Raw genomic sequence first — 25992 nt, forward strand, 5'->3', positions numbered from 1 at the left:
TGACCCGAATTTCTTGGATACAGCGTTCTTCCTTATAGACAGGACAGTCGCGGGAGGATGCGGCATGGTCACCCTGACAGTTCACACAACGAGGAGACGGAGGTGGACAGTCACCCTCATGGGCATCCCTGCCACAAGTGACACATTTAGCCGCATTGGAACAAGACTGTCGAGTGTGATTGAAACGCTGACACTGGTAGCAGTGCGTAGGTGTCGGGACATAGGGGCGAACAGAAATAACCTCGTAGCCCGCCTTGATGCGCGATGGCAGCTTAACACTATCGAAGGTCAAGAAAAGTGTCCGGGTCGGTACAAGGTCATTGTTGACCCTTTTCATGACCCTATGGACAGCCGTCACGCCCTGCTCAGCGAGGAAAGATTGAAGCTCCTCGTCAGTCAATCCGTCGAGGGAGCTAGTATAGACTACACCACGAGACGAATTCAAAGTTCGGTGGGCCTCCACCCGGACAGGGAACGTGTACAGGAGTGTGGCCCGAAGCAGTTTTTGTGCCTGAAAGGCACTCTCAGTTTCTAGTAATAAGGTACCGTTACGCAACCTGGTACAAGATTTGACAGATCCGGCTATGGCATCTACGCCCTTCTGGATAACGAAAGGGTTGCCAGAGGAAAAATCCTTTCCATCCTCAGATCGAGAAACGACGAGGAACTGTGGGGCAGGCGGTAGTACTTTTGTCACTGGTGGCTGGTCACGTTTCCGTTTTTGGGCAGAAGTCGAGAGAGATGGAGTAGAATCCATTGTGGAGGAATCCCCCATGAGTGCCAGCGTCTCCGATGGCGCGCTCCTTCCTTGTGGGGACCCTCTCAGAGGGCACTCCCGCCTTAGGTGAATGTTTACACCTCAGGTCACACCTCCCGAGAAACAGACGGACGGACCAATCGGCATGGTCAGAAGGTATCAGCTCAGGCAATCACCCCTCCCCGGGCCTGGCCTTTACCAGGGGGTACGCGCGTGCCTTACATGTCTACCCAGGGCGGGGAATTACGCGTTACCCCGTCACCGGGTACGCGTGGGTCGGCCTTCAGGCACGCACAGGGAGGAAGGCAGAAGAGGAAAAAGAAGAGAGAGAGGGAGAAAGAGGACAGACTGTCTCAAACACCGAGGCGGAGACCAGAGGAGGCAAGGAGAAGAAGGCAATGAGAAGGCAAGGAGAAGAAGGCAATGAGAAGGCAAGGAGAAGAAGGCAATGAGAAGGCAAGGAGAAGAAGGCAATGAGAAGGCAAGGAGAAGGCAATGAGAAGGCAAGGAGAAGTCAAGGGAAAGAGTAAGGAAGACAGTGAGGTGGAGAAGAGCAAAGAAAGGAACCAACAAAAGGAAGGAAGAAACGAGAAGTGAAAAACCAAAAAGACCACAAGTATAGGTCGTGGAACCGTCCGTCTCCGGACGCAGGCGCTAACTACCCCCGTGAGGGGGATGGACTCCTTTTAGTCACCTCTTACGACAGGCAGGAATACCTCGGGCCTATTCTAATCCCCGGACCCGCAGGGGGTGGATTGAGGGTGAAGGCACGCTATCCACATTCCTCCAGAACCCCAACACCTTCTTCCCCATATACTTCACCTGGTCCTACTTAATCCAACAAGCCACTTCACCTGGTCCTACTCAACCCAACAAGCTATCTTCCTCAATGTTGATCTTCACCTCAAAGATGGCTACATCAGTACCTCTGTACATATCAAACCTACCAACCACCAGCAATACCTCCACTTTGACAGCTGTCAGCCATTCCGTACCAAGACGACCCTTCCATTAAGCCTAGCCTCCCAGGGCCGTCGCATTTGTAGTGACAAAGAGGCCCCTTTTGACATATACCAAGCGTCTCACGTAGGCCTTCAGAGACCGTAATTAACCTCCCAATCTCCTACCATGCCTTCTCTCTCCAGTCACCCCCCACCTCCCAAAGTCCCTCCATCCGGCCACAGAGGAGCATGTCCCACATGACTCACTACCCTCCAGGACTGGAGCAACTGAATCATATCCTCATCCAGGGTTTTGACTACTTCTCACCGTGCTCTGAAATGAGGAATGTTCTACCCACAATCCTTCCCACCCCTCACACAGTGTATTCAGCTGCCCACTGAACTTACATAATATACCTCTTCATCCTTACACAACCACTGCCCCCTACCCCTAGCCTCATGGCTCAGCCCTGTAACAGACCTAGATGCAACACCTGTCCCATACATCATCCCACCACCACCTAATCCAGTCTGCTTACAAGCATCATCTATCCCACTAAATGCAGGGCTACCTGTGAAACCAGCCACGTGATCTACAAGCTAAACTGCAACCACTGTGCTGCATTTGACATTAGCATGACTACCAACAAGCTATTTGCCGTCATGAATGGCCACCACCAAACTGTGGCCAAGAAACAGCTGGACCACCTAGTTCTGAGCATGCTGCCTAATAGGACATTCTTCATTTCAAGGGCTGCTTCACTGCCTATGCCACATGGTTTGTTTCCACCAACACCAGCTTTTCTGAATTGCACAGGCTGGAACTCTCCCTGCAATATATCCTACATTTCTCTAGCCCTCATCCTTTGTTAGTCATTGTCCTTACACATCTAGCCCCTTCCCTGTTCCCATTCCAGCACAACACAGCTCTCTATTCTACCAACAGACCCACAGTCTTTTTACTTCTCTTCTTTTTTGCTAACATCCCCCGTCCACCATCTAACCTCCCAACTGCACCTGATTGCCCTACCCTTTCTCCACCTTGTCCCTGCATGCTCCCACAAGCAGCATTTTACGGCCCCCACTACTACCCTGCTATTCCTCCCCCTCCTCACCCCAAACTCCCCCTTACCCCCACTACCCAGCTGCTTCTCTCATCATGCACTCCTGCTCGCAGTCTGGCCTTAGCAACTGGAGACTGAGGACGTGTGTGTGAGAGAACGTGCATGCGAGTACATTGTCTATTTCCGAAGAAGGCCTTAGCTGAAAGCTTACTTTTTGACAGTCTTTTTGTTGTGCCCATCTGTGACTCAGCATCTCCACAATATGGCGAGTAGTAACTATCCTTTTAATAATATTTTCATATCCCATCCTGGATTTCCCATTGTTTGAAACAAGAATACAATTTTCCCACTCACTTCTCTCAATACAGATATCCAGTTGCTATTTCCAATTAGTATATTCAGGATACTTTGACAGTAGTTTTTCCCTGGCAATGATGATTATGTCACCAATGTTAGGATAAAGAAAGAGTGGAAGAGGTAACTGTGAAATTTGTTTTAGTATGATATAAGCTGTACTTATGCTCTCTGGATAATCCAATGTTAGGATAAAGAAAGAGTGGAAGAGGTAACTGTGAAATTTGTTTTAGTATGATATAAGCTGTACTTATGCTCTCTGGATAATTTTTATCCTTTTTTTTCCCCAAGAGAAAAATAGAAAATTTTTTTTCTTGTAATTACGCAACTGGATGATGTAAATGATTACCATACTGGCCACTTCAGGCGATGAACAATGCATATTCCTCAAAAATTCTCTCTCTCTCTCTCTCTCTCAACATCTTAACGACAAACAAGGTTCTCCAGATTAAAAATCACCTACAGCAGGTTTTAGACAGGCACAAACACAACATTGATATTCCAATCTTATACTTGCACCTATCCATAGCTTGCTGAAAGGATGAAATGGGTAAACTTTGGTAAAGATCAGAAATAAATTGAGTTCTGACTCAGTTGCTGTCATTCAAGAAACAGAAGCAAAATGTTCATGGTTAGAGGATTACTTTATGTAGTAGCATTACAGGAGATGCAACCTGCTGCATGACCCAGAGACTAAGCGACAGTCAGTGGCATGGTGTTCATTGTCTTATTCGCCATCCTCAAGTCAGCTGACAACATCCCAGACTAAGACATGCTAAGATATGTTAATCACCTTTATCACGAGTGAGATCATGACCCGTCATAAATTTCTACCTACGGGAGGCAGGGAAGACAATCATGCCATTGTTGCTTGGTCTCTGGATCACAGTGGTACCACCAAGTTTCATTTCCTGTGGTGGTGTATATATCCAACACAGTGCACGACCACGGTGCTTCGAGCGATTCCACAATAAGTGTTTACTGACAGTTTCCAACAGCTTTACACCTGATGTCAGGGGAGAGTTGCAGTTAATGGTATTTTGAAGGCCAGTAAAGGTATTTTATTTGTAAACCTTGTTTCCTTTATTACATGAGAACATTCATCAAATTTCCCAGAAGCATACTATAATTAAAAGAATATAAAATATACCTTTGTCTTCTTGAATTCGTGGAGTGGGAATCCCTGCTACAAAACTGTGATGGCGGTTCGTAGAATTAATTATTTCATCTCGACGGCGTGACTGTACTTTCTTTATTGCTTCAAGCCATGCCTCCATTGATGCATGAATATTTGAGTGAACAGCTTCACCACGAAGACGTTCCATTTTTGCAATGAGTGTTATTACCTAATGAAATGGAAGTCATGGGCAGCATTACTAACTATACCATAACATTAACAATGATATCAAATGGAAACTAATAGACAAGAAGTAACAAAGCACATGTGTATGTACTTGGGCAATTACACTATCTGAACCCAAGTACCCGGGCACCTATTAATGGGCATTTACATGGGTGTGTCCACCCTTCGACTTTATGATGGCTTGAACTCTGCCGAGGACACTTTCAATGAGGTGCCTGAATGTCTGTGGAGAAATGGCAGCCCATTCTCCCCTTAGAGCCAAATCCAGAGAAGGCAACTATGTTGGACACTAGGGTATTGAGAGAAGTCGTTGTCCTAACTCATCCCAGAGATGTTCAATTGGGTTTTGGGCAGGACTCTGGGCATGCCAGACCATTACAGTAATGTTGCTGTCCACAATCTACTGCCTCCTAGATTCTGCTTCACAACAGGTTGCACTATCACGCTGATGTAACAATGATCTTCAAAACGTTCCTCTGCTGTATGCAGTGCAATATTCTTCTGCATCCAGTTTTTTATTATGCACAATAAGGTCACACACTAACCATAAAAAACACCCTCATACCTTAACACCACCTCCTCCATACTTCACTGCTGGCACTGCACATGATGACATATGAATTTCTCCAGGCATTGCATTACCACAGAACATGTTGTGATACATCACACCAAACCACTTGATTCCAGTAATCCACAGTCCTGACACATCACTCTTACAAACACCTCAAGCATCACTTACAATCGGTTACAGAAATGTGTGGCTTATGAGGAGCTACTCGAACATTGTACAGTCCATACACACCGTCATTGTACTAGCTGGACTTTTGGTAGTACTTCAGAACTTGACAGTGAGAGCTTTCACTGATTCCATGTGATTTCTTACAACCACTCTGCCCAATCCTCAATAATCCTTGTCTGTCAGTAAATAACGTGTGCCTATTCTTGGTTTAGTTGTGGTTACTCCTTTATGTTTCCACTTCAATTTCACATCACCAACAGTCAACTTGGACTGCTTTGGAAGGGTTGAAAGGTCCCTAATGGATTTGTCCCTCCACTGAGAAGACTAGCTCACGTCTGAAGTCACTGAGCTCTCCTAACTGATCCATTTTGGTCTTACTGCTTTTCTACTGACAACACAATAGTCCCTGACTCCTGTTACGCTAGCTCGTCTGTCTCTTCTGACAGCTAGGGGTCAATTCCGTGTGATATGGGGTGTCCGGATACTTTTGATCAGATGAGTGTGTATAAAGGGAGAATATCAGGTAAAAAACATAGGTAACTTGAAAACCTTCTTAACTCTATGCTTGGCAGGTCACGAAAACCTTCTTAACTCTATGCTTGGCAGGTCACTAAATACTTTTGGAAAGACAGCCTAAACATCAGATAGATTAACAAAATTTTTATACCTAGGCATGGTTTTGCGGTCACCCATTCTGAACAAGCAGACCTGCTTAAGAGAACGTTTTCTTTCCTAGAAAAATATGCTCTAATATTATGTAGAAAAATGTTAGCTAATTAAAAAAAAAAACACCAACATTCCACCAGTTAATTCAAGTTAAACATTATTTACATAGAAATATCACAACAAAACTGTTCTTTTTCACTAAAAAACTGAAGACTAAAAATATAAAACTTCACATAACCTACAGAAAACTTATGTCATCTGCATGTCTAGAAACAGTTATTGCACAACAGACACAAAAGTAATATTAGAACATATTCTTGTAGAAAGTTTGTTTCCCTTGGATAAGGATCATTCATTATCCCTTTCTGGTGCTCTAAAGATCATACTTGTCGAATTAGGAAACACTACGTGAAGCTAATGTGAGGTAACACAGCTTGCAAAGACTGACAAAATAAATATTACACAACAAGAGAAAATAATTATTGCAATATTCCTTAAAGTGCGACTGCTGTCGTATCACGAATAGGCAGTAACATTTTTAATAACATTTTATCACTCCATGTATCCTGTGTATTAACTGAGAAATCAATGATTACATGACTCCTTGCAAGTACAAAAATCAGTCTATATGCATCAAAACATACAGCTGAAATAGGATCTATCATGAATGCACAAAATAGTCTCTCCATTGAATGCGATAAAATTCCTCTATTATTTTAAAAATAAGCGATATGCGATTCCTAACCCACTCTTTCCCTTTCTAGTACACCTTTTGAATTATTGGTGAAATAAAGGTAGAGTCCATCCAAAATAAAATTTGATACATTCAAGCCAAAGCATAAGAATAGTAATACAGGCCAAGTCAAACATTAGCATATTGCACAGCCAAATCTCCATTATGAATGGATTTTCATTCAATTTGTATTTTAGTGAGGAATTATGTCCCGAGTTTTTTAATCTTCTGTTTCCCTTATCACAAGTGGCTCAGCCTAAGAGGCACTAATGTAGTGATATCTAAAGGAGAAGATGCTTTATACCATTGAAAAACTCAGGGTTTTTCAGCAGCATTTAAATTTAATGTTGACACTCTGCATAGTACGAACAGTTATACTGGAAAATAAGATGGAACTAACATTGTGGAGAACAATGAAACAAGACAAAGAGGCTGTGAATATACCAACTGCTTCTGGCAGTAAAGACAGTTAGTTCTACAACATCCTCATTAATTGAAGGTGTTACCGAGTATTAAATGATGATGGTTAGAGATACTTCACTATTGAATGCGGACAGGATGAAAAGGTAAATATGTTCACATGTTTGCATTTAAATGTTAAGAATAGATTGGATTATGTAACACTAAATAAAATAAAGATTTCAAGGACGAACAGATCGGGAAAGCAAACTATCACACTTAGAATATTGCTTTAGTTTTAATAGGATCCACAAGGACCACAACATTTCTGAACAGTAACACTGTGCTGCACTGGCTGTCATTGGTAGGACTGAAATATCCCTTTATTTTGCATTCATCATAGTGACGTTTTGCTCATACAGGCATTTTCCAACACAATGTTTAGTAGAACCCATCAAATGCCATTCAACGTTTTAAAAAAAATCTTAGGGAGTAACCAGACTTTACAAATGAAGACATGGCACTAAGAGGTTCTCGAACAGATGTGACAAAGCTACCACCCACAAACACAATAACTCCCCCAGCACACACAGAGACATAAATAAGAAACAGAAGTCATCAGAACTTCAGTTACAATTTTCAAAACCTTCTGGCATCACGCAATACATTCTCATGACATCCGTGAAAAGTGAGATGATGATGTTTTGAATTAAGATCAGAGTGTAAAAGTTATTTTTTTCTGTGTTTGAAAGTAACTGTAAGCTGACCAATGAACATCAATAGATATCGAATTATGTGACAACCTAGTGCAGACCAAAACTATATCTGCAACATGACCACAATTCCCAATAGTATAAAGCTGATGAACGTAATTTCACTTTTTCATATTTGTTAATAACAGCCACAAATATAGTTGCAGATGATATGCTGGATGCCAGATAAATGACAACAAAAAGACAGAGAATATGCTGGAAATAATTGCAAGAAACGAAGAACCCACGTTATGACTTACACATAAAAACGGTATTATAAAACTATTCAAAGAATACAATATTTGGGACCAAACAGTACACATGTAATAATGTTTTGTAATGTTTATAACTATGCTAATTTTACAAGTTTTAGGATAAAGAAAAACCCACTGATGATGGCGATATTGTTGCTGAAACCCACTAATGATGGCGATATTGCAGATAAAACTAGTTTGTGAGAAAAAAAAATTACGCATGCAGCCGCATAAATTCAGCTTCATCTTCCAATACTTCACCTGAATACTGTCCAGCCATCTTCAGAGTGAGCCAAGGTGACTAATGCTCAAGCAGCAAACCACTGTGTATGCAGCCAAAGTACTTGAGCATTAGTCACCTTGCCTCACTCTGAAGATGGCTGGATGGTATTCAGCTGAAATATCAGAAGAAGAAGAAGAAGAAGAAGAAGAAGAAGAAGCTGAATTTATGCGGCTGCATGTCCAAAATTTTATGGAAGTCTTTGTGCTGTGAAAACATGAAGGTACAGTAAAAGTGTTCTGCATCAAGGCAGAGCCACAGTTCCACAATATTGTTAGAATTATACAAATTTGCACAATTTAAATGCACTACCTCCATGAAGCAACATGCATAATATGTTGAAAACAGACAAACATCCTTTAAAACAACTGTAATTTATGGTAAGAGGTCTCTTGAATCACAGCCATATTTCAATACAAATTCTATTCTGGTGGAAAACAATCTCACTTATGAGTCTTTTTGTTGTGGAAAACGAATCATAATTTGAACAGAGAAAAAGTACTATATTCACAGTAATACCAAACTCCAAATTTGGCTGAGAATACTAAAAAGCAAATATTGTGTATGTGCATATGATTTTTAACTTTTCACATTGAAGCATCTAAATAAAATACACTTACCTCAAAAGATAATGATCCAGTATACAGAGTGAGTGAAAAATGACTGTACAACTTTGGAATGATATAGAAATTTATTGAGATAACTTTCAAAATCGGAACATGTGTCATTTTGTAGCAAACAACTTCGAGTTTCACATAAAAGTGTCAAGTGTCATTTTGGTTCGATGCGATTACTTCGGCAAACATCCCAAGGGTAATCAATTTCTTCACTCACTTGTTGCAGCAAATTGGGCAGGTTGGCTACATCATTTGGTTGGGGGAGGAACATACATATAGTCTTTAATGAAACCCCAGAGAAAGAAATCCAGTGGTGTCAAGTCTGGGGAGTGAGGTGGTCGTGTGACTAGCCGTTCACACCCAATCAATCGACTCGGAAGCAATCGCAGTACTTACCAAACAGTCTTTTGTGGAATTCCAGTCTCACGAGATGCACATCGTGTTGATTTTTGTGGAGTGTGGACAAAGCTCTCTCTAACGCGTTAGACTTGATCACCACCACATCCTGGGCGACTTGGTGATTTATCAATCACAGTGTACAACCCGTCTTGACAAATTATTGTGCTGGGAGTAAATTGAAGGCCTGCTTGGAGGTTCTTTAGCATATTCGAAGCAAAATTTATGCCGAACATTTGCTGCAGAGCTTGTTACATGAAATAAAAATACACAGGGAGCACGCACCGCACCATTGAAAGTAGCCATTTTAACTGTGCACTACCCTGGTGATCCAGGTGGCGTACTGATGCACTGTGTGAATCGAACTTGGTATGAAATGACATCTACCGATTCTGTAAGTTATCTCAATTAATTTTGACATCATTCCAAAGCTGTAATGTTCTTTTTGACTAACACTGTATATATGTTTTCTGTGTACCACTGCAAATATCTTCCCTTCATTTATTCCTTTTTTTACACTTGCAGGCATTACTACCTACCACGCACCATAGTGCGCCTTGCAGTGAATATAAACACTATACAAATATTAATTATTATAAATTCTAATAAATATATGCTATACCCTTGCATGTTCACGAAGCTGATCAATTATTAGTCGATCAACTCTTGAAGGTGTTGGTGGTAATCGAGGTACAGGTATATTATTAGCTGAAGATACTTTTTTCCCTGGGTTGTGCCGTGCTAAATCTGCTTCTGTTTTCTTTCGTTCCTTTTCCAAGCTCTTAAATTGATCATAGCACTCTTCTAAGCGCAGATGAAGCTCGCTTGAGGGTCCACTTCGCCTGAAAATTAATGTTATTATTTCTTAACAAACAAACATCTATTTATCTATCTATCTATTTATATAATAGAGGGAAACATTCCACATGGGAAAATATATCTAAAAACAAAGATGATGAGACTTACCAAACAAAAGCGCTGGCAGGTCGATAGACACACATACAGACACAAACATACACACAAAATTCAAGCTTTCGCAACAAACGGTTGCTTCGTCAGGAAAGAGGGAAGGAGAGGGAAAGACGAAAGGATATGGGTTTTAAGGGAGAGGGTAAGGAGTCATTCCAATCCCGGGAGCAGAAAGACTTACCTTAGGGGGGAAAAAAGGACAGGTATACACTCGCACACACACACATATCCATCCGCATATACACCAATATGTGACATGGTGGTATGGTGGTGTGTGGTGGTGACGTATTGGTGTATATGCGGATGGATATGTGTGTGTGTGTGTGTGTGTGTGTGTGTGTGTGCGAGTGTATACCTGTCCTTTTTTCCCCCTAAGGTAAGTCTTTCTGCTCCCGGGATTGGAATGACTCCTTACCCTCTCCCTTAAAACCCACATCCTTTCGTCTTTCCCTCTCCTTCCCTCTTTCCTGACGAAGCAACCGTTTGTTGCGAAAGCTTGAATTTTGTGTGTATGTTTGTGTGTCTATCGACCCGCCAGCGCTTTTGTTTGTTAAGTCTCATCATCTTTGTTTTTAGATATATCTATCTATCTATATATTGCAAATGTTCTGTGTAGCTATATTACACACAAAACTCACCGAACTGATCGAAAACCGTAAACATGTGAAGGAATTCCAAATAATCCAGGTACATCAAATACTGGCAGCCCATCTGGTCCGACAGGTCCCGATGTGGTAAGATAACCAAGATTTGCCCTTGCTTTTAATAATTCAGTGCAAAATTCTGGAGGATACGTTGTTCCATCCAGTGGTGGAGGTGGAATCATTTGATGCAATGTTAGAGATGCATTTCCATACTGGAATGGATGGAAATTAGCTGCACGATTGTCAGTATTTAAATAGTTTGCATTTTCTATTGCTGAAGATTGTGTCAGCAAGCTGTTGAAGTTTGCAGCAGAATTGGAAAATGATGAATTTCTTGCACAGTTCAAAGTAACATGATTTGCACCACTTCCACTACTTTGTACATTTTTCATTACTGCATCATTTGCATTGCCATTTAAACGATAATTAACATTCCTGTCTGTGCTACTTGATCCGAATCTTGATGTATTGTTGTACACATATCCCGTGTTGCCTCCAGAGTCTGGGCCACAGCCAACAGATATTGCCTACAAAAGATTTTTACAATTAATTGGAGTGTCAAAACAATAACAATAACATGAACAACTGCTGTTTTGGTGTCAGAAATGTAGTAATTATTATGACAAACACTTCGTGTACCCTGATGCCACCTATGTACCTTTTTCTTAAGTTCAAATTGAAGGTATCAATTTTATATATAAATATAATGTAATTGGGTAGATAGATTGGAGCCTTTCTGGCAGAAGGGTTGAAAGGGAAGGAAGAGGGGTGAAGGAAAAGGACTTGAGAGGTTTAGGAAAAGGAGTAGGCTTTAGGAAAGTCATCCAGAACCACAGGTCAGGGGACACTCAGTGGGCGGTTAGAGAAGGAAAGATAGACTATTGGGGACTGGAAGAAAATGAAAGATGTAGAAAACTAAAATGGACTGAAGAAAGTAGTCGTTACCATGAATAAATGATGAGATGGAAGAAATTAATGTAAATTAAGGCCAGTAGGTACCGTATTTACTCGAGTCTAAGCCGCACCTGAAAAATGAGACTCGAAATCAAGGGGAAAAAACAATTCCCGAATCTAAGCCACACCTGAAATTTGAGACTCGAAATTCAAGGGTAGAGAATAGTTTTAGGCCGCACCTCCAAATCAAAACAAAGTTGGTCCATTGTAATATTAGACACAATTTAGGTTGAATCAATGATGATACAGCTACAGTAGTGTGGTCCGAGTCGTAAGTTTAGCAGTTAAGCTTTACCAGGTAGCCATTGGCATGCGTCAGGCGCTCCGTCCATATTTATACGGGTACCGGTACCCTTCCTTTTTCACGTGCTTCATCAGGTTTGAATTGATTGCTTATTTTTCTTTCATCTGATAACTGCCGTTCTCTTTGTTATAGGTGTTCACGTCACTCTAAAACGAAAACGCATTACTGTACTGTGTCATGCATTGTACTGCTATTTGTTGTTACTTACACTGCTGCTTTCTTTGATAATGATCAACAAGAACCAAATAATAGACTGCGTATGATAGAAGATGTTCTGAACGAGAGTTTAGCGAAAATTTTTCTCCGTTTGAAAATCTTTGCACACGCCTCTTTAGTACATAACTTACTGCACAGAAATTAGAGTCATCTTAGATTTAAAAATCTAGTCAATTGCCGTGTTTTATTTCTAACTGTATCACTTTTAGGCATAACAATCATATGAATATAAACATGACATGATATGTACATTCTTCCGCGTTTGCTGTTGTCTCATCTAGGTTCGTAGTTTATTAGGCAGACAGGATTTAAATGAGATAGCAGCAAACACGAAACAATACATGGCAAAATTTTTATGTTCGTATTATTCTTATGGTGAAGAGAATACTGCATGTGATTCATAATTCATAAAAGTTACTATTAGCAACCATATCTTCTCACAGGTAGGAAAAAATTCAGAATGTAGAGTTGGCCATATTGACAAACATCCCGAACAGTCTTGCCAGTCGGATTTTTGTATTACATCGAAACACTGCTACATTCGAAGATGAACAATACGGAATTTGTATTTGCTTCGTTGGATAATGTATGAAAATGCAGTGGTCGAAACTCGGGGCAGAGAAAAAAAAAGCTCATCTTCCACCTTTTTTTAAATTTATTTACTGGCGCAGAGGTTTCGGCACCAGTATTTATCTTTGTGCCTGCAAAGCATGCCTGTGTAGCGCTACATATATTCGACGGCAGAAGTTAGTTGTGGCGGCACCTACCAACATTTTTCAGAACTTCCGCTTACTTTGCACTCAATTCTAAGCCGCAGGCGGTTTTTTGGATTTCAAAAATCGGAAAAAAAGTGCGGCTTAGATTCGAGTAAATACGGTAGGTGGCGAGAACCAAGGAAACGCTGTAGCGCTAGTTCCCACCTGCACAGTCCTGAGAAACGTGTCTGGGGAGGAAGCCGGATGGGGCATGTGGTGAAACAAGCACCGAGGTCTGACTGTCATGTTGTAGAGCATGCTCTGCAATAGGATATTGTGTGTTGCCAGTATACACCCTCTTTCTATGCCCATTCATTCTAACTGATAACTTGGTGATGCTGATGTAAAAGAGCAAACACTGTTTATGTAACAGCTGGTATATAATGTGTCGTTTCACAAGTGGCTCTCCCTTTGATGGTATATGTTTTGCCAGTTACAGGGCTGGTATAAGTGGTGGTAGGATGGTCCATAGCCCAAGTCTTGCAGAGGAGGCAGTCACAAGGGAAGAAGCCATAGGGTGGGAGATGGGTGCAGGAGCAGCACAGGGTCTGACAAGGATATTATGGAGACTGAGAGGGTGATGGAAAGCTATTGTAGGTGTGGTGAGCAAAATCTCAGACAGAATGGATTGCTCCAAAGTTGTCTTTTGGAGGGATCAGCAGTACCAGGATGTGATGTGATTGCCAGGGACATCTGCTTTTGAACTAGGCTGGAGGGGTATTAACATCTAGTGATGACTGAGGTGACAATGGTGGTGTTTTGCTGTAAAGAGTCTGCACCTGAACAAATACGTTTGCCTTGAATGCCAAGGCTCCCCCAACAATCAGTCTTTCCTTCTCATCCAGTCCGGTAAGTCTCCCCTGACTGTGGTTCTGGGTGACTTTTCCAAAATCTATCCCTTTTCCAAAACCTCCCCAGTCCTTTCCCTTCTTCCTTCCTTTTCAACCCTATTGCCAGAAGAAAAAGCCACTGGCTGAAAGCCTGCCTAAGGTGTGTGTGTGTGTGTAGTATAATTCTTGACATAACTTCGGCAATTAACACCGTCTTTTTCAATAACACTTGCACAAATTGATTTGCTACTCATTTGAATTCCACCCTAGTTCTTCCTTTCCTCTTTAACCTACCTATTACCGTATTTACTCGAATCTAAGCCGCACTTTTTTTCCGGTTTTTGTAATCCAAAAAACCGCCTGCGGCTTAGAATCGAGTGCAAAGCAAGCAGAAGTTCTGAAAAATGTTGGTAGGTGCCGCCACAATTAACTTCTGCCGTCGCATATATATGTAGCATTACACTGGCATCCTTTGTAGGCACAAAGATAAATACTGGCGCCAAAACCTCTGCGTCAGTAAATAAAATTAAAAAAAAAAAAAAAAAAATTGGAAGACGAGCTTTTTTTCTCCGCCCGAGTTTCGACCACTGCATTCTCATACATTATCCAACGAAGTAAATACAAATTCCGTATTGTTCATCTTCGAATGTAGCAGAATTTCAATGTACTACAAAAGTCCGACTGGCAAGACTGGGATTTTTGTCAATATGGCCAACTCTACGTTCTGAATTTTTTCCTACCTGTGAGAAGAGATGGTTGCTAATAGGAACCAGATGAAATGTGAATCACATGCAGTATTCTCTTCACCAAAAGAATAATACGAATATAAACATTTTGTCATGTATTCTTTCATGTTTGTTTCTATCTCATTTAAATCCTGTCTGCCTAATAAACTACGAAACTAGAGTGAGACAACAGCAAACGCGGAAGAATATACGTATCGTGTCATGTTTATATTCGTATTACTCTTATGCCTAATAGTGATACAGTCAGAAATGAAGCACGGCAACTGACTAGATTTTTAAATCGAAGATGACTAATTTCTGTGCAGAATTTGATGTACTAAAGAAGCGGCCGCAAAGACTTTCAAACGGAGAAAAAATTTCGCCAAACTCTCGTTCAGAACATGTTCTATCATACGCAGTCTATTATTTGGTTCTTGTTGATCATTATCAAAGAAAGCAGCAGTGTAAGTAACTACAAATAGCAGTCTCTTGCCATTGCTTCGCTAATGAGACAATTCCTCTCTTTTTTTAATTGTAGGCGGCGGTAGCGCGCACAAAAGCAAGCCATGCCGCGAGCAGCGACAGGCCGTAAACACGCACGATCAGAATGCGACAAACAATGCATGACACAATATAGTAATGCATTTTCAGCTTAGAGTGACTGACGTAAACACCTATAACACAGAAAACGGCACTTATCATATCAAAGCAAAATAAGCAATCGATTCAAACCAGACGAAGCACGTGAAAAAGGAAGAGTATCCGTGTAAATACGGACGGAGCGCCTGACGCATAGCAATGGCTACCTGGTAAAGCTTAACTGCTAAGCTTACGACTCGAACAAACTACTGTAGCTGTATCGTCATTCATTCGACCTAAATTGTGTCTCATATTGAAAAGGACCAACTTTGTGTCGATTTTGAGGTGCGGCCTAAAACTTTTCTCTCCCCTTGAATATCGAGTATCAAATTTCAGGTGCGGCTTAGATTTGGGAATTTTTTTTTCCCTTTATTTCGAATCTCATTTTTCAGGTGCGGCTTAGATTCGAGTAAATACGGTATATGCTCCCTGACAAACAGCGTAAATGTTCCATTAATTCACACTTGAAACACTTCAGTTTCTCATCACCAAAGCACTTTGAAAACACATATGCTTATTTGGTCCCCTCCCTCAAATCAACCAACCAACATATGCACTGTCCTGATAAAGCTAGGTCTTTAGCCTTATACTATGTTATCCAACTGATTTTTTTTTTTTTGACTTGCACCTTAGCCACAGTAGTAAATCAACACACTATTTCAGGTGGGATCTTTTTAACACCATCCCAATATTGCCGGTAAATTTGTTTTCATGTTTTGTTTTGCATATCTTGCACAAAGTTTTCCAATACACCCACAGTCAGCCATTTGCCTTTAAACAAGAGTGTCCAATACAAAGGTGTGTATTTTTTTTATGTTTTATTCTGTGGTTGCAGTTAAGACACTCTACAAATTGATCATCTCCAAAGAAAAGGAGCATGTATGAACCAAGCTGGGGTGGCTCATTCTCATCTATTTAGGATGAATTTCAGTTGGCGATAAACAGAACAAAAGAAATTCAGGTATTCCAGTTGATGCATTTGACCTACACACACGCATCACAATTACTTTAAAAAACCATACAAACAAAATCATTCCACAAGTTAGATTAATAAGTAACATACATTATTGTCCACCATATAGCGGAGATGCCAAGTCGCGATAGGCACAACAAAAAGATTCACACAATTACAGCTTTCAGACATTAAGGCCTTTGTCGGCAGTACACACACACACACACACACACACACACACAGAGCTTGCACACGTCTGCAGTCTCAGAGAACTGAAACTACACTGTGAGCAGCAGCACCAGTGCATGATGCGAGTGGCAACTGGGTGGGGGTAAGGAGGAGGCTGGAGCGTGGAGGGGGAGGGATAGTATGGTGGAAGTGGCAGACAGTGAAATGTTGCAGTTTAGACGGGGCGCAGGAGAGAAGGTGCAGAGGGGGGAGGGGTTAAGTAGCGGAAAGGAGAGGAATAAAAAGAAATTAAAAGACTGGGTGTGGCGGTGAAATGACGGCTGTGTAGTGCTAGAAAGGGAACAGGGAGGGGGCTGGATGGGTGAGGACAGTGACTAACGAAGGTTGATGCCAGGAGGGTTATGGGAACGTAGGATGTATTGCACGGAAAGTTCCCACCTGCGCAATTCAGAAAAGCTGGTGTTGGTGGGAAGGATCCATATGGCACAGGCTGTGACCGCAGTCCACCATCTAAAAACTGATCCCAACCTTATAATCCTACCTGCAGACAAAGGCTCCACCACCGCTGTTTTGAACCCCAAGGATTACGTGGCAGAAGGACTCCCACCTACAAACCATGCCACAGTGATCCCATTCCTGTAATCCAGCAGCATCTCCGGTCACTACTCAAATCCTTAGGCCCATCTCAGAACCTCTCCCCAGAGTCCATCTCTCTACTTACCCCTATCATTCCCCGCACTCCCACCTTCTACATGCTTCCTATAAGTCCATAAACCCAACCACCTAGGACGCCCCATTGTGGCTGGTTACTGGGCCCCCACTAAGAGAATCTCTGCTCTCATAGACCAACACCTTCAACCTATTACCCGGAACATATCCTCCTATATAAAAGATACCAACCATTTCCTCGACCGACTCTCCACAGTTCCTGACCCTTTACCACACAGTGCCCTGCTTGTCACTATTGATGCCATCTCCCTGTACACTAACATCCCTGATGCCCATGGCCTTACTGCTATTGAACACTACCTTTCCCAAGGCCCGACACGATTCCAAATTAACAACATTCTTCCTAGTCGCCCAACTACATCCTCACCCACAATTAGTTCTCCTTTGAAGGCATTACCACAAACAAGTCCAAGGTATGGCTATGGGCACCCACATGGCACCATCCCATGTCAACCTATTCATGGGCCATCTAGAGGAATCCTTCCTAAACACTTACAATCCTAAACATGGCTTAGATTCATTGAAGCCACCTTTGTTATTTGGATCGAGGCTGACGGCACCCTATCCACATTCCTCTAGAACCTCAACAACTTCTACCCCATTTGCTTCACCTTGTCCCACTCAAACCAACAAGCCACCTTCCTAGATGTTGACCTCCACCTCAAAGATGGCTGCATTAGTACCTCCGTCCATCAACTACTAACCATCAGCAATACCTCCAGTTTGACAACTGCCACCCGTTCCATACCAAGAAGTCCCTTCCATACAGACTAGCCACCCGTGGTCGTCGCATCTGCAGTGACGTGCAGTCCCTCTCAAAATATTCCAAGAGTCTCACTGAAGCCTTCACTGACCATAATTATCCTCCCAGCTTTGTACAAAAACAAATCTCCCGTGCCTTATCTTTCCAGTCTCCCGCCACCTCCCGAAGTCCAGCCACAGAAGAGCATTCCCCTTGTAACTCAGTACCATCCGGGACTGGAGCAACTGAATTACATTCTCCGCCAGGGTTTAGATTACCTCTCATAGTGCCCTGAAATGAGGAATGTCCTGGCCACTATCCTTCCCACTCCTACCATGGTATTCCACCGTCCACCGAACCTACACAATATAGTTCGTCCATCCTTACACAACCCCTGCTCTCAATCCCTTACCTCATGGCTCATATCCCTGTAATAGACCTAGATACAAGACCTGTCCCATATATCCTCCTACCACCACCTACTCCAGTCCGGTCACTAACATCACCTAGCCCATCAAAGGCAGGGCTACCTGTGAAACCCGTCATGTGATTTACAAGCTAAGTTGCAACCACTGTGCTGCATTCTATGTAGGCATGAAAACCAACAAGCTGCCTGTCCGCATGAATGGCCACCGACAAACTGGGGAGGAAAAAAAAAAAAAAAAAAAAAAAAAAAAAAAAAAAAAAAAAAAAAAAAAAAAAAAAAAAACCAAGTGGACCCCCCCTGTTGCTGAACATGCTGCCAAACAAGACTTCCTTCATCTCAATGACTGCTTCACAGCCTGTGCCATATGGATCATTCCCACAACCACCAGCTTTTCTGAATTGCGCAGGTGAGAACTTTCCCTGCAATACATCCTATGTTCCCGTAACCCTCCTGGCCTAAACCTTTGTTAGTCACTGTCCTCACCCATCCAGCCCCCTCCCTGTTCCCATTCCAGCACTACACAGCTGTCATTTCACAGCCACATCAAGTCTTTTAATTTCTCTCCTTTCTGCTACTTACCCCCTCCCCCCTCTTCACCTTCTCTCCTGCGCCCCGTCTAAACTGCAACACTTCACTGTCTGCCACTCCCACCATACTATCCCTCCCCCTCCGCGCCCCAGCCTCCTCCTTACCCCCACCCAGTAGCCACTCGCATCATGCACTAGTGCTGCTGCTCGCAGTGTGGTTTCAGTTCTCTGAGACTGTAGACATGTGTGCAAGTTGCGTTTGCACGAGTGTGTGTGTATTTGTGTCTACTGCTGACAAAGGCCTTAATGGCCGAAAGGTATAATTGTGTGAATCTTTTTGTTGTGCCTATCGCGTCTCAGCATCTCCGCTATATGGTGAGTAGCAACTTTCCTTCTCTGGTATTGTTACATTCCATCCTAGATTTTCCATTGTTTGCTACATTATTGTCCCATACTTAATAGCAAAATCAATTTTCTCTTTCTCCTTAAACATCTGCATTCCTTCTTTAGGAACAATAATACTCCCTTATATATTATGAGAAAGTTTGTGTTCGAGTATGTTTATTACTCCTTCCAGCAGAAATCGCTTGACAGATTTGGAAGAAATTTGAAATTAGCTTATACCCTGAATTAACACACAGGCTACTTTTAAAAGTGTATAGGACACAATATTTATTGATTTGAAGAATATAATGCAAAATGTGGACCAATAATTACTCTTAGAAAAAGCTATTTACTCTTTGACTTTTGAACAGTATTGTATTTGTGAAATTTTTTTTTATTGTTTAATGTCTTACATAGTATGATTTAACATAATGAATACAATGCCTATACAATCCTTTAAGTATTTAATCCATATTTCCATAAAAGCCCATTGCAGTTTAGCTGCTGAGCATCAGGCATATCTTACAGCTGCTGAGACGCTTGAAGACTCTCAAAGACGGTGTCATTTCCATGTAGAATGTGGTGGGCTTTTAGGGAGGCTGGATTTCATTATGATATATACACACTAAAACAATTATGACCTTTTCTGAGTTATGCATGTCACAAACAGTTGTGAAATTATTTACCCCATTTCATGACATTCTTTGTAATTTACTACTCAGTCGCTTAAATTTTTTTCCTTATTATATGCGTACGTCTTCTGCAATATGTATTCTGTCAGGCTTTGCCTCAAAATTTGGTTTGTTATCTGGCTTTAAACAGTGTAGAGTAGAGGGCAAGAAGGTGTTTTCCGTCCTTTGTTTATGAGCATGAAAGGTGGGTGGAGGTAGGAGGCAGTCACTGATGTCACTGCAAAATGGTTTGAAAAATGTTTGCAGAGGCCAGATGGATCAACAGAAATATCACTATATGAGCTGACAGCAAGGAAAAATCATCTGTTTTGGGTTTGGCAGAGGATGGTGTGTATATCCAGGGGGAGATTTTCATCTGCAGCACTCTTTCTTGTGATGTGTTAATCAAAAAATGGGCCCTTGTGCACAGCTGTTTGAAGATTATGAGAGATTATTAAGGGATGTTTTTGAATCACTGAATAGTTTGCTGGCAGCCACACAACGCCCTCAGTCAACCATGGACCTGGTTGTATGTGACGAGTGCCCTTGGAGAACAGGATCAAAGGCACTGGTGATTGCAGTTGTTACGTATAAAGAACAATATCAGTAGGTCCAGATGGAAAAATGGCAAAAGTGGTGTTTGAAGTGTACATCTGCCAGTTTACACTCCAAAATGCTCACAGGCCAGTTGCCACAGATATAATTCTGTACTACCCATTGTAATAACGTGACTGCATTGTGAAAGTGTAGGGAATGAGCCATATGCTACACTAAATTGTGTAGTTGATACATTACTAAGGTAACACAATTCAAAATCAGCAAACAACTATTCAATGAGGAGACCCCTAGAATGGTGTAACTGCCCCCATAGGGGGTAATGCACATTTTAAATTCCGAAAGATGAGGAAGGGTAGGGAGAAATAGTTGTATCAGATTAATCAATTCACGGTTCCATATTTCCCTGTCTGGTGGCCAGTAAAATTGCAAATAATGGTACCAATGGTTGGTCAAAGACACAGATACCACCTCCACCAGCATTTGGAGGGGCACCCATTCACTACAGCGATTTCTACGAACGAACATGTAGACCCTCCAGATGGCCTCTCGTGATTAACATGGTTCCTACAGTAAATGCGACAGAAACTGAACTAGGATAGTCATTACACGAAAGCTGGGCTTCTTGAGGCCGATGCAGACTGCAGAATAGAATGGCAGTAGTTGTCACAGGGGTGGCAGTTGCACTCATTACAATTCTTCTGTATAGTCACCATAGGTAACTTGGAAAAGGGGAGGGGATGAAGAGACTGGTGTAGCAAATCACACACCACTTTTAGTCATACATTGTGTAGGAACATTAGTTTCAGATCACTATGAATATATAGGTTGTGCTGGCCTATCAGAATAACCTTTGTCTTGGATTTCTTCATCAACTTGTCTTCTGAACTTTTGAAGGTTTCTGAAGAGTTATCTAATTTAAGATCAGGAACAGAAGATGAGTGGGTGGCTCTCTGCCACTGGTGGCCAGCAGTTCCTGAAGCTGCTGGCCTGTGTTGGGCTGCAAGTCCTCACGGTTTTGGGAGGAGGGTTACCCAGACCCTCTACTGGGGGGGGGCACTGGAGAGCAATCCTTCTCCAGTCAAGGAGTGGGGACTGCAGATCCTGACGTTGGTATGACAGAAGACGATAAAATGGTGACACCCACTTCAGACAGAGGAGTTTCTGTTTCAGTATGATGAGGGTTAATTTCGTCTTCATGGGCAACAATTAGTCACAAAACTGATTATCACTTAACAGGGTGAGGAAGTTTATATGTCCCGTTAGCATCGGAGAATGATAAATGATCAGAAGTATTATGTTCTTGGACTGTCTGTTCCTTTTTGTTAATGGGAAACATCAGCAAGGGGGAAGTGTGCCAGTCCAGACAGCTGACACAAAGTATTCCGTCACGCTGAGTACATGTACAACTGCCACAGACAGTTTCATTACGACAATGAGATGACATATATCAAAACATAAATATGTAAAGCACTGCATGGGTGGTGCATAGAGTTTGACATAACATTGGCAGACCATGTGTTTCACCTTTTCTGGAAGTGTGGTTGCCTTAATACTAGAATAAATGTTCACATGGCAACTCTATTATTATTCGGTTCCTTCCTGATACAATGGCCAAACTGCACTTCTCGCTGTTACAGATTGGCAAACAGTTCTTCATTCAACTGTACATCAAATCCTGCTAAAAGGTAATGACACTTATTTTTGTTTTACTATGGGGAGTAAAAGAAACAGGAATGCCACTCAAAGAAGCACATAAAACTAAGGCTGAGGGGTTGTGCTGTCTTCATGAGGAAGTAGCTACTCCCTGTCTTTCGCAATGCTGCCATGTCTCCTAACTTATCTTTGATCTGTTTCAGGAGAACTGAGTTTCAGGAGTTAGCAAGGTCTCACAGTCCTCTCTAGTACAGACTAGGTACTGTGATGGGTAGGATTGTTAATACTGATGTCACAGTCCCTACTCCCATGGCGTAATCAAGGATGTGAACATTTTGGTGTTGTAATAGCATCATATTGAGTGTTCCAACCTGAAGAAGCTAACTATAAGTTGATTCATGGGAGACAGTCTCCCCTACTGTCACCCACTCCAGCCAGGAACTCTCACCATGGACACCAACCAGCCGTTCACCCAACCACAGCAACTGCCATCTGGCATGGTGCGTGTTCCCCAGAGCTCCAATGCACTAATGGGGATGGACATCTACTCTTTAGTATGCATGGAGAGATTCTAGTGCAGGCACTAGCAGTGCAATTCCCTGCAATGCCAGTGGGCTACAAATATCCAGGTACATGACATCACCCCTACAATGGACTGTTTACTGTGTCAGACTTTGGATCTGATAAATATTTTGCCCACAACTGGGTGTCAAGATCATAACACTTGGGCATGTAGTACTACGCAATTTTATGGCTTTTGTCTTACATTAAAAATTATTTTATCATATGTCATCTAGTTTTAACAACTAAATAAGAAAGTTTTATACATTTTTTTAAGGTCACTCAGCCAAGGTAAATAATCAGGACATTCATAATATAGCTGCTGAGCATCCCAAACTTCAACAATAACAAGGGTTTGTTTTATGCAAGTTTACAAAATGAAGAATTGTTTAACTAATTAATACTGTGTAGTTTTCTGTGCAACAGCTCACTTAAATATTTCACAAAAACCAACTTATTGCAAATTCCCTTGTCACTACAGAAGAATAAAATATCACTAGTAAGGTAGCACGTATTTCCTGATAAGCAATCAAACAAATGTTGCATCTTAAATATAGCACTCTTCACGATATAATATAAACACAATCAAGAATGCAAATTATTTCCCAAAACATGTCCTACACACTTTCAATTAAAATAAAAGTCCAAACTGTCACTATAAAATGTTTCTAATTACACTTCATAAATATTTAGGACTAAAGGAGACCACTGACACAATAGCGAGGTGCTGAGTCATCAAGAGGGGCACATACATACTTTCTGCCGAACGTTCCTACATATCTGTGAAAATTGCACTGTTTTTCCTGTAGTTAGCCTTTCAGCAGCAGCAGCTAATTCAAACATGGCTTTAAGAAAAGGTTAACAGTTAAATGTTGTACCTGTTGGTTGTTTCCATTTCCTCTTGTCAGATTCCTTGGAAAACCAATTGCAGAATATGATGCTGAAGGTGTTTGTCCAGTAGCTTCCTTAATGTCAGGAGCAGCATTATGGACAACTTTTTTAAATTTTGGTAGTGGCAAATTGACCTGATGATCTGGATGTGTCAAGTTACCTTCATTACTTATAACAGGTTCTTCCTTAGCAGCATAATTTGTTCCTATTTGAGATATGCTACTGGCTGGATACTGATTAATCTGCAAAGAATTAGGTGCTCTCTCTCATATTTGAAGAAAATACATCAAGCAATAGAAATATTGAACTAAAGAGCAATGAAAATTATATCATACAAGAACAGTTAAAACAAAAATGTATCAATAGTGTGCAATAGCTACACTAGCATTACTACCAATTTTATATACTAATGATATCTGATAGCATCAAACTGGCACAAAGTTAAATCTAAAATCTCACTTTACACATTGCAATTTTACATCATGGCCAATCAGTAGAAACTGTATTAAATGGCAACAAATATGGAAATGAAACTGTTCACAGAATCCTTTGTTATTATGAACAGAATTCATCTCTCTATTTCTTTTTAAGAAAAGTTGACATGTGATACAAAGGAAGACATTTGCACGTTTTCACAGAGTATAACATCATAATGCTCGAGACACAGTAGCCCAAAAGCAAGACCTTTCAGTGGGAGATTAATCATTTTGAAATGCATAGTAGTTTAGACAATTTTTGGGCCAACTGCATATTCTTTTCTACATTGGAGAAAAAAAATCTCTCACAAAAGTTGAAGCAGTTGCACTGAAGATGCCTCTCCATTCCACAAAATAAAACTTTTTGGTGGCAGTAAAAAATCACCGCCACCACCACTAACAGTTATATGTGCAATAACAACAGAAATTCCAGCATGGAAACAATAAAAAATGTGAGGGAAAGGAGCCACCTATATGAAATGAGTGATGCATGGCATAAATTGAACAATAGTACACAAACGTATCTAGTTTTAAGATACAGTCTTTTAAGTGCATTCGTACCAATGTAATTATCAGTTTCCTGTTTTCTTGAAATTTACAAAAGTGGGGGTGCTTCCAATTACTGGTTGAATAGCTGCATAGTATTGAACTTTATGGTAGATTGAAAGGAATCCATCCCCTGCTCATTCTTGCTCAGCCAGTTGCTGCATCCACAACTTTAAATTGAAGGACAGTAGACAGATGTTCATTACAGGACCAGAAACAATGGTGTTCTTCAAGTGGACAATAAAGAATGGGCAGAGGATTGGTGGCTCTCAATCTGCCACAAGGATCAATACCCTTCTGCCACCCAATTAAAAATTAGAAGCACCCCCTGCTTTTGAAAATTTTAGGTGAGCAGGAAGCTGATAACTACCTTTGTACAAACCTGTACTGAACATGGTTCAACTCCTACCCACTTGTACTGCAGAGACATCACAGATACTCTGCAACTATCAGAAGAAAGAACCACTGCTGCCATTTCTTGAATATGCGTAAACCACTTGCAGCAAACCATTGTGAAATTGAAGGTGCCCCTTCCCACAAATGCTCCTGTTTTATTATGTCACAATGATCCTCAAATATACAAAGCCCTTTTTTGTTTTCCACAAAACTATGTGTATATCTGAAATTTGGTGATCCTTCTACTGGTTAAATAAACATTCTAATCTCTAAATGTGTGCTTCCCAATCTCTGTTGCATTCTCTTTTTTATATTTTATACTGTCTATAGTTAATATGTCAAGATTCAAGATGTGGAAATGGCAAAATGATGCAAAGTCAATTTTCGAACTAGTTACATTGTGATTTCTCTACACAGCCGAATGGTTCAATGAACCCAAGCCAAATAATAATAATAATAATAATAATAATAATAAAAGCACACTTTCCCACACAATCACTAGGGTAAGTTAATGCACAAATCTGTGTTGGATAAGTGTGCATGAGTGGGTGAAGAGGGAAGGAGTGTGACAAATCAGGATGTGCTGAGTTCTATTGGGTAAGGTGGGGGTCACAATTTTTTTGTACGCAGGAGAGTGGAAGAAATGCTGCATTCAGTGGCATTGGCAAGACGAGAATAAAGAAAGATGCAATCACAAAACACAGGAGTAGGATGGGACAGAGGGAGATAGAGGAAAGTTGAGTACAATGTTTTGGACAGGACAGAAGGGGTGAGGAACTGAAGGAAGGAAGAGGGTGAGGGTAAGATTAAGTGAGTGGGACAAGGACTAGTTTTGACAAGTTTACCTGCATAATTAGGTAACTCCTGCTTTCCACTGCAGATGCTGCCTAAGGAAGCCAAAATTTTTGATATGAAATGGGTGGCAGCTTTTAAAACGGA

General features: G+C 41.3%; 1 protein-coding gene across 1 annotated transcript in view; it reads right to left on the reverse strand.

Moving 5' to 3' along the window:
- LOC126188302 (uncharacterized) overlaps window positions 1-25992 on the reverse strand; it is a 270067-nt gene that overhangs the window by 30214 nt on the left and 213861 nt on the right. Inside the window, exons 8-11 of the mRNA XM_049929898.1 lie at window positions 23623-23877; window positions 10923-11455; window positions 9938-10157; window positions 4267-4462 (exon numbers count right to left, since the gene is read on the reverse strand). Coding sequence (XP_049785855.1) covers window positions 4267-4462; window positions 9938-10157; window positions 10923-11455; window positions 23623-23877 — 1204 coding nt within the window. The remainder of the gene's footprint in view (window positions 1-4266; window positions 4463-9937; window positions 10158-10922; window positions 11456-23622; window positions 23878-25992) is intronic.

The sequence above is a fragment of the Schistocerca cancellata genome, chromosome 1 (assembly GCF_023864275.1).
Source record: "Schistocerca cancellata isolate TAMUIC-IGC-003103 chromosome 1, iqSchCanc2.1, whole genome shotgun sequence".
In the NCBI taxonomy this organism is placed as follows: Eukaryota; Metazoa; Arthropoda; class Insecta; order Orthoptera; family Acrididae; genus Schistocerca; species Schistocerca cancellata.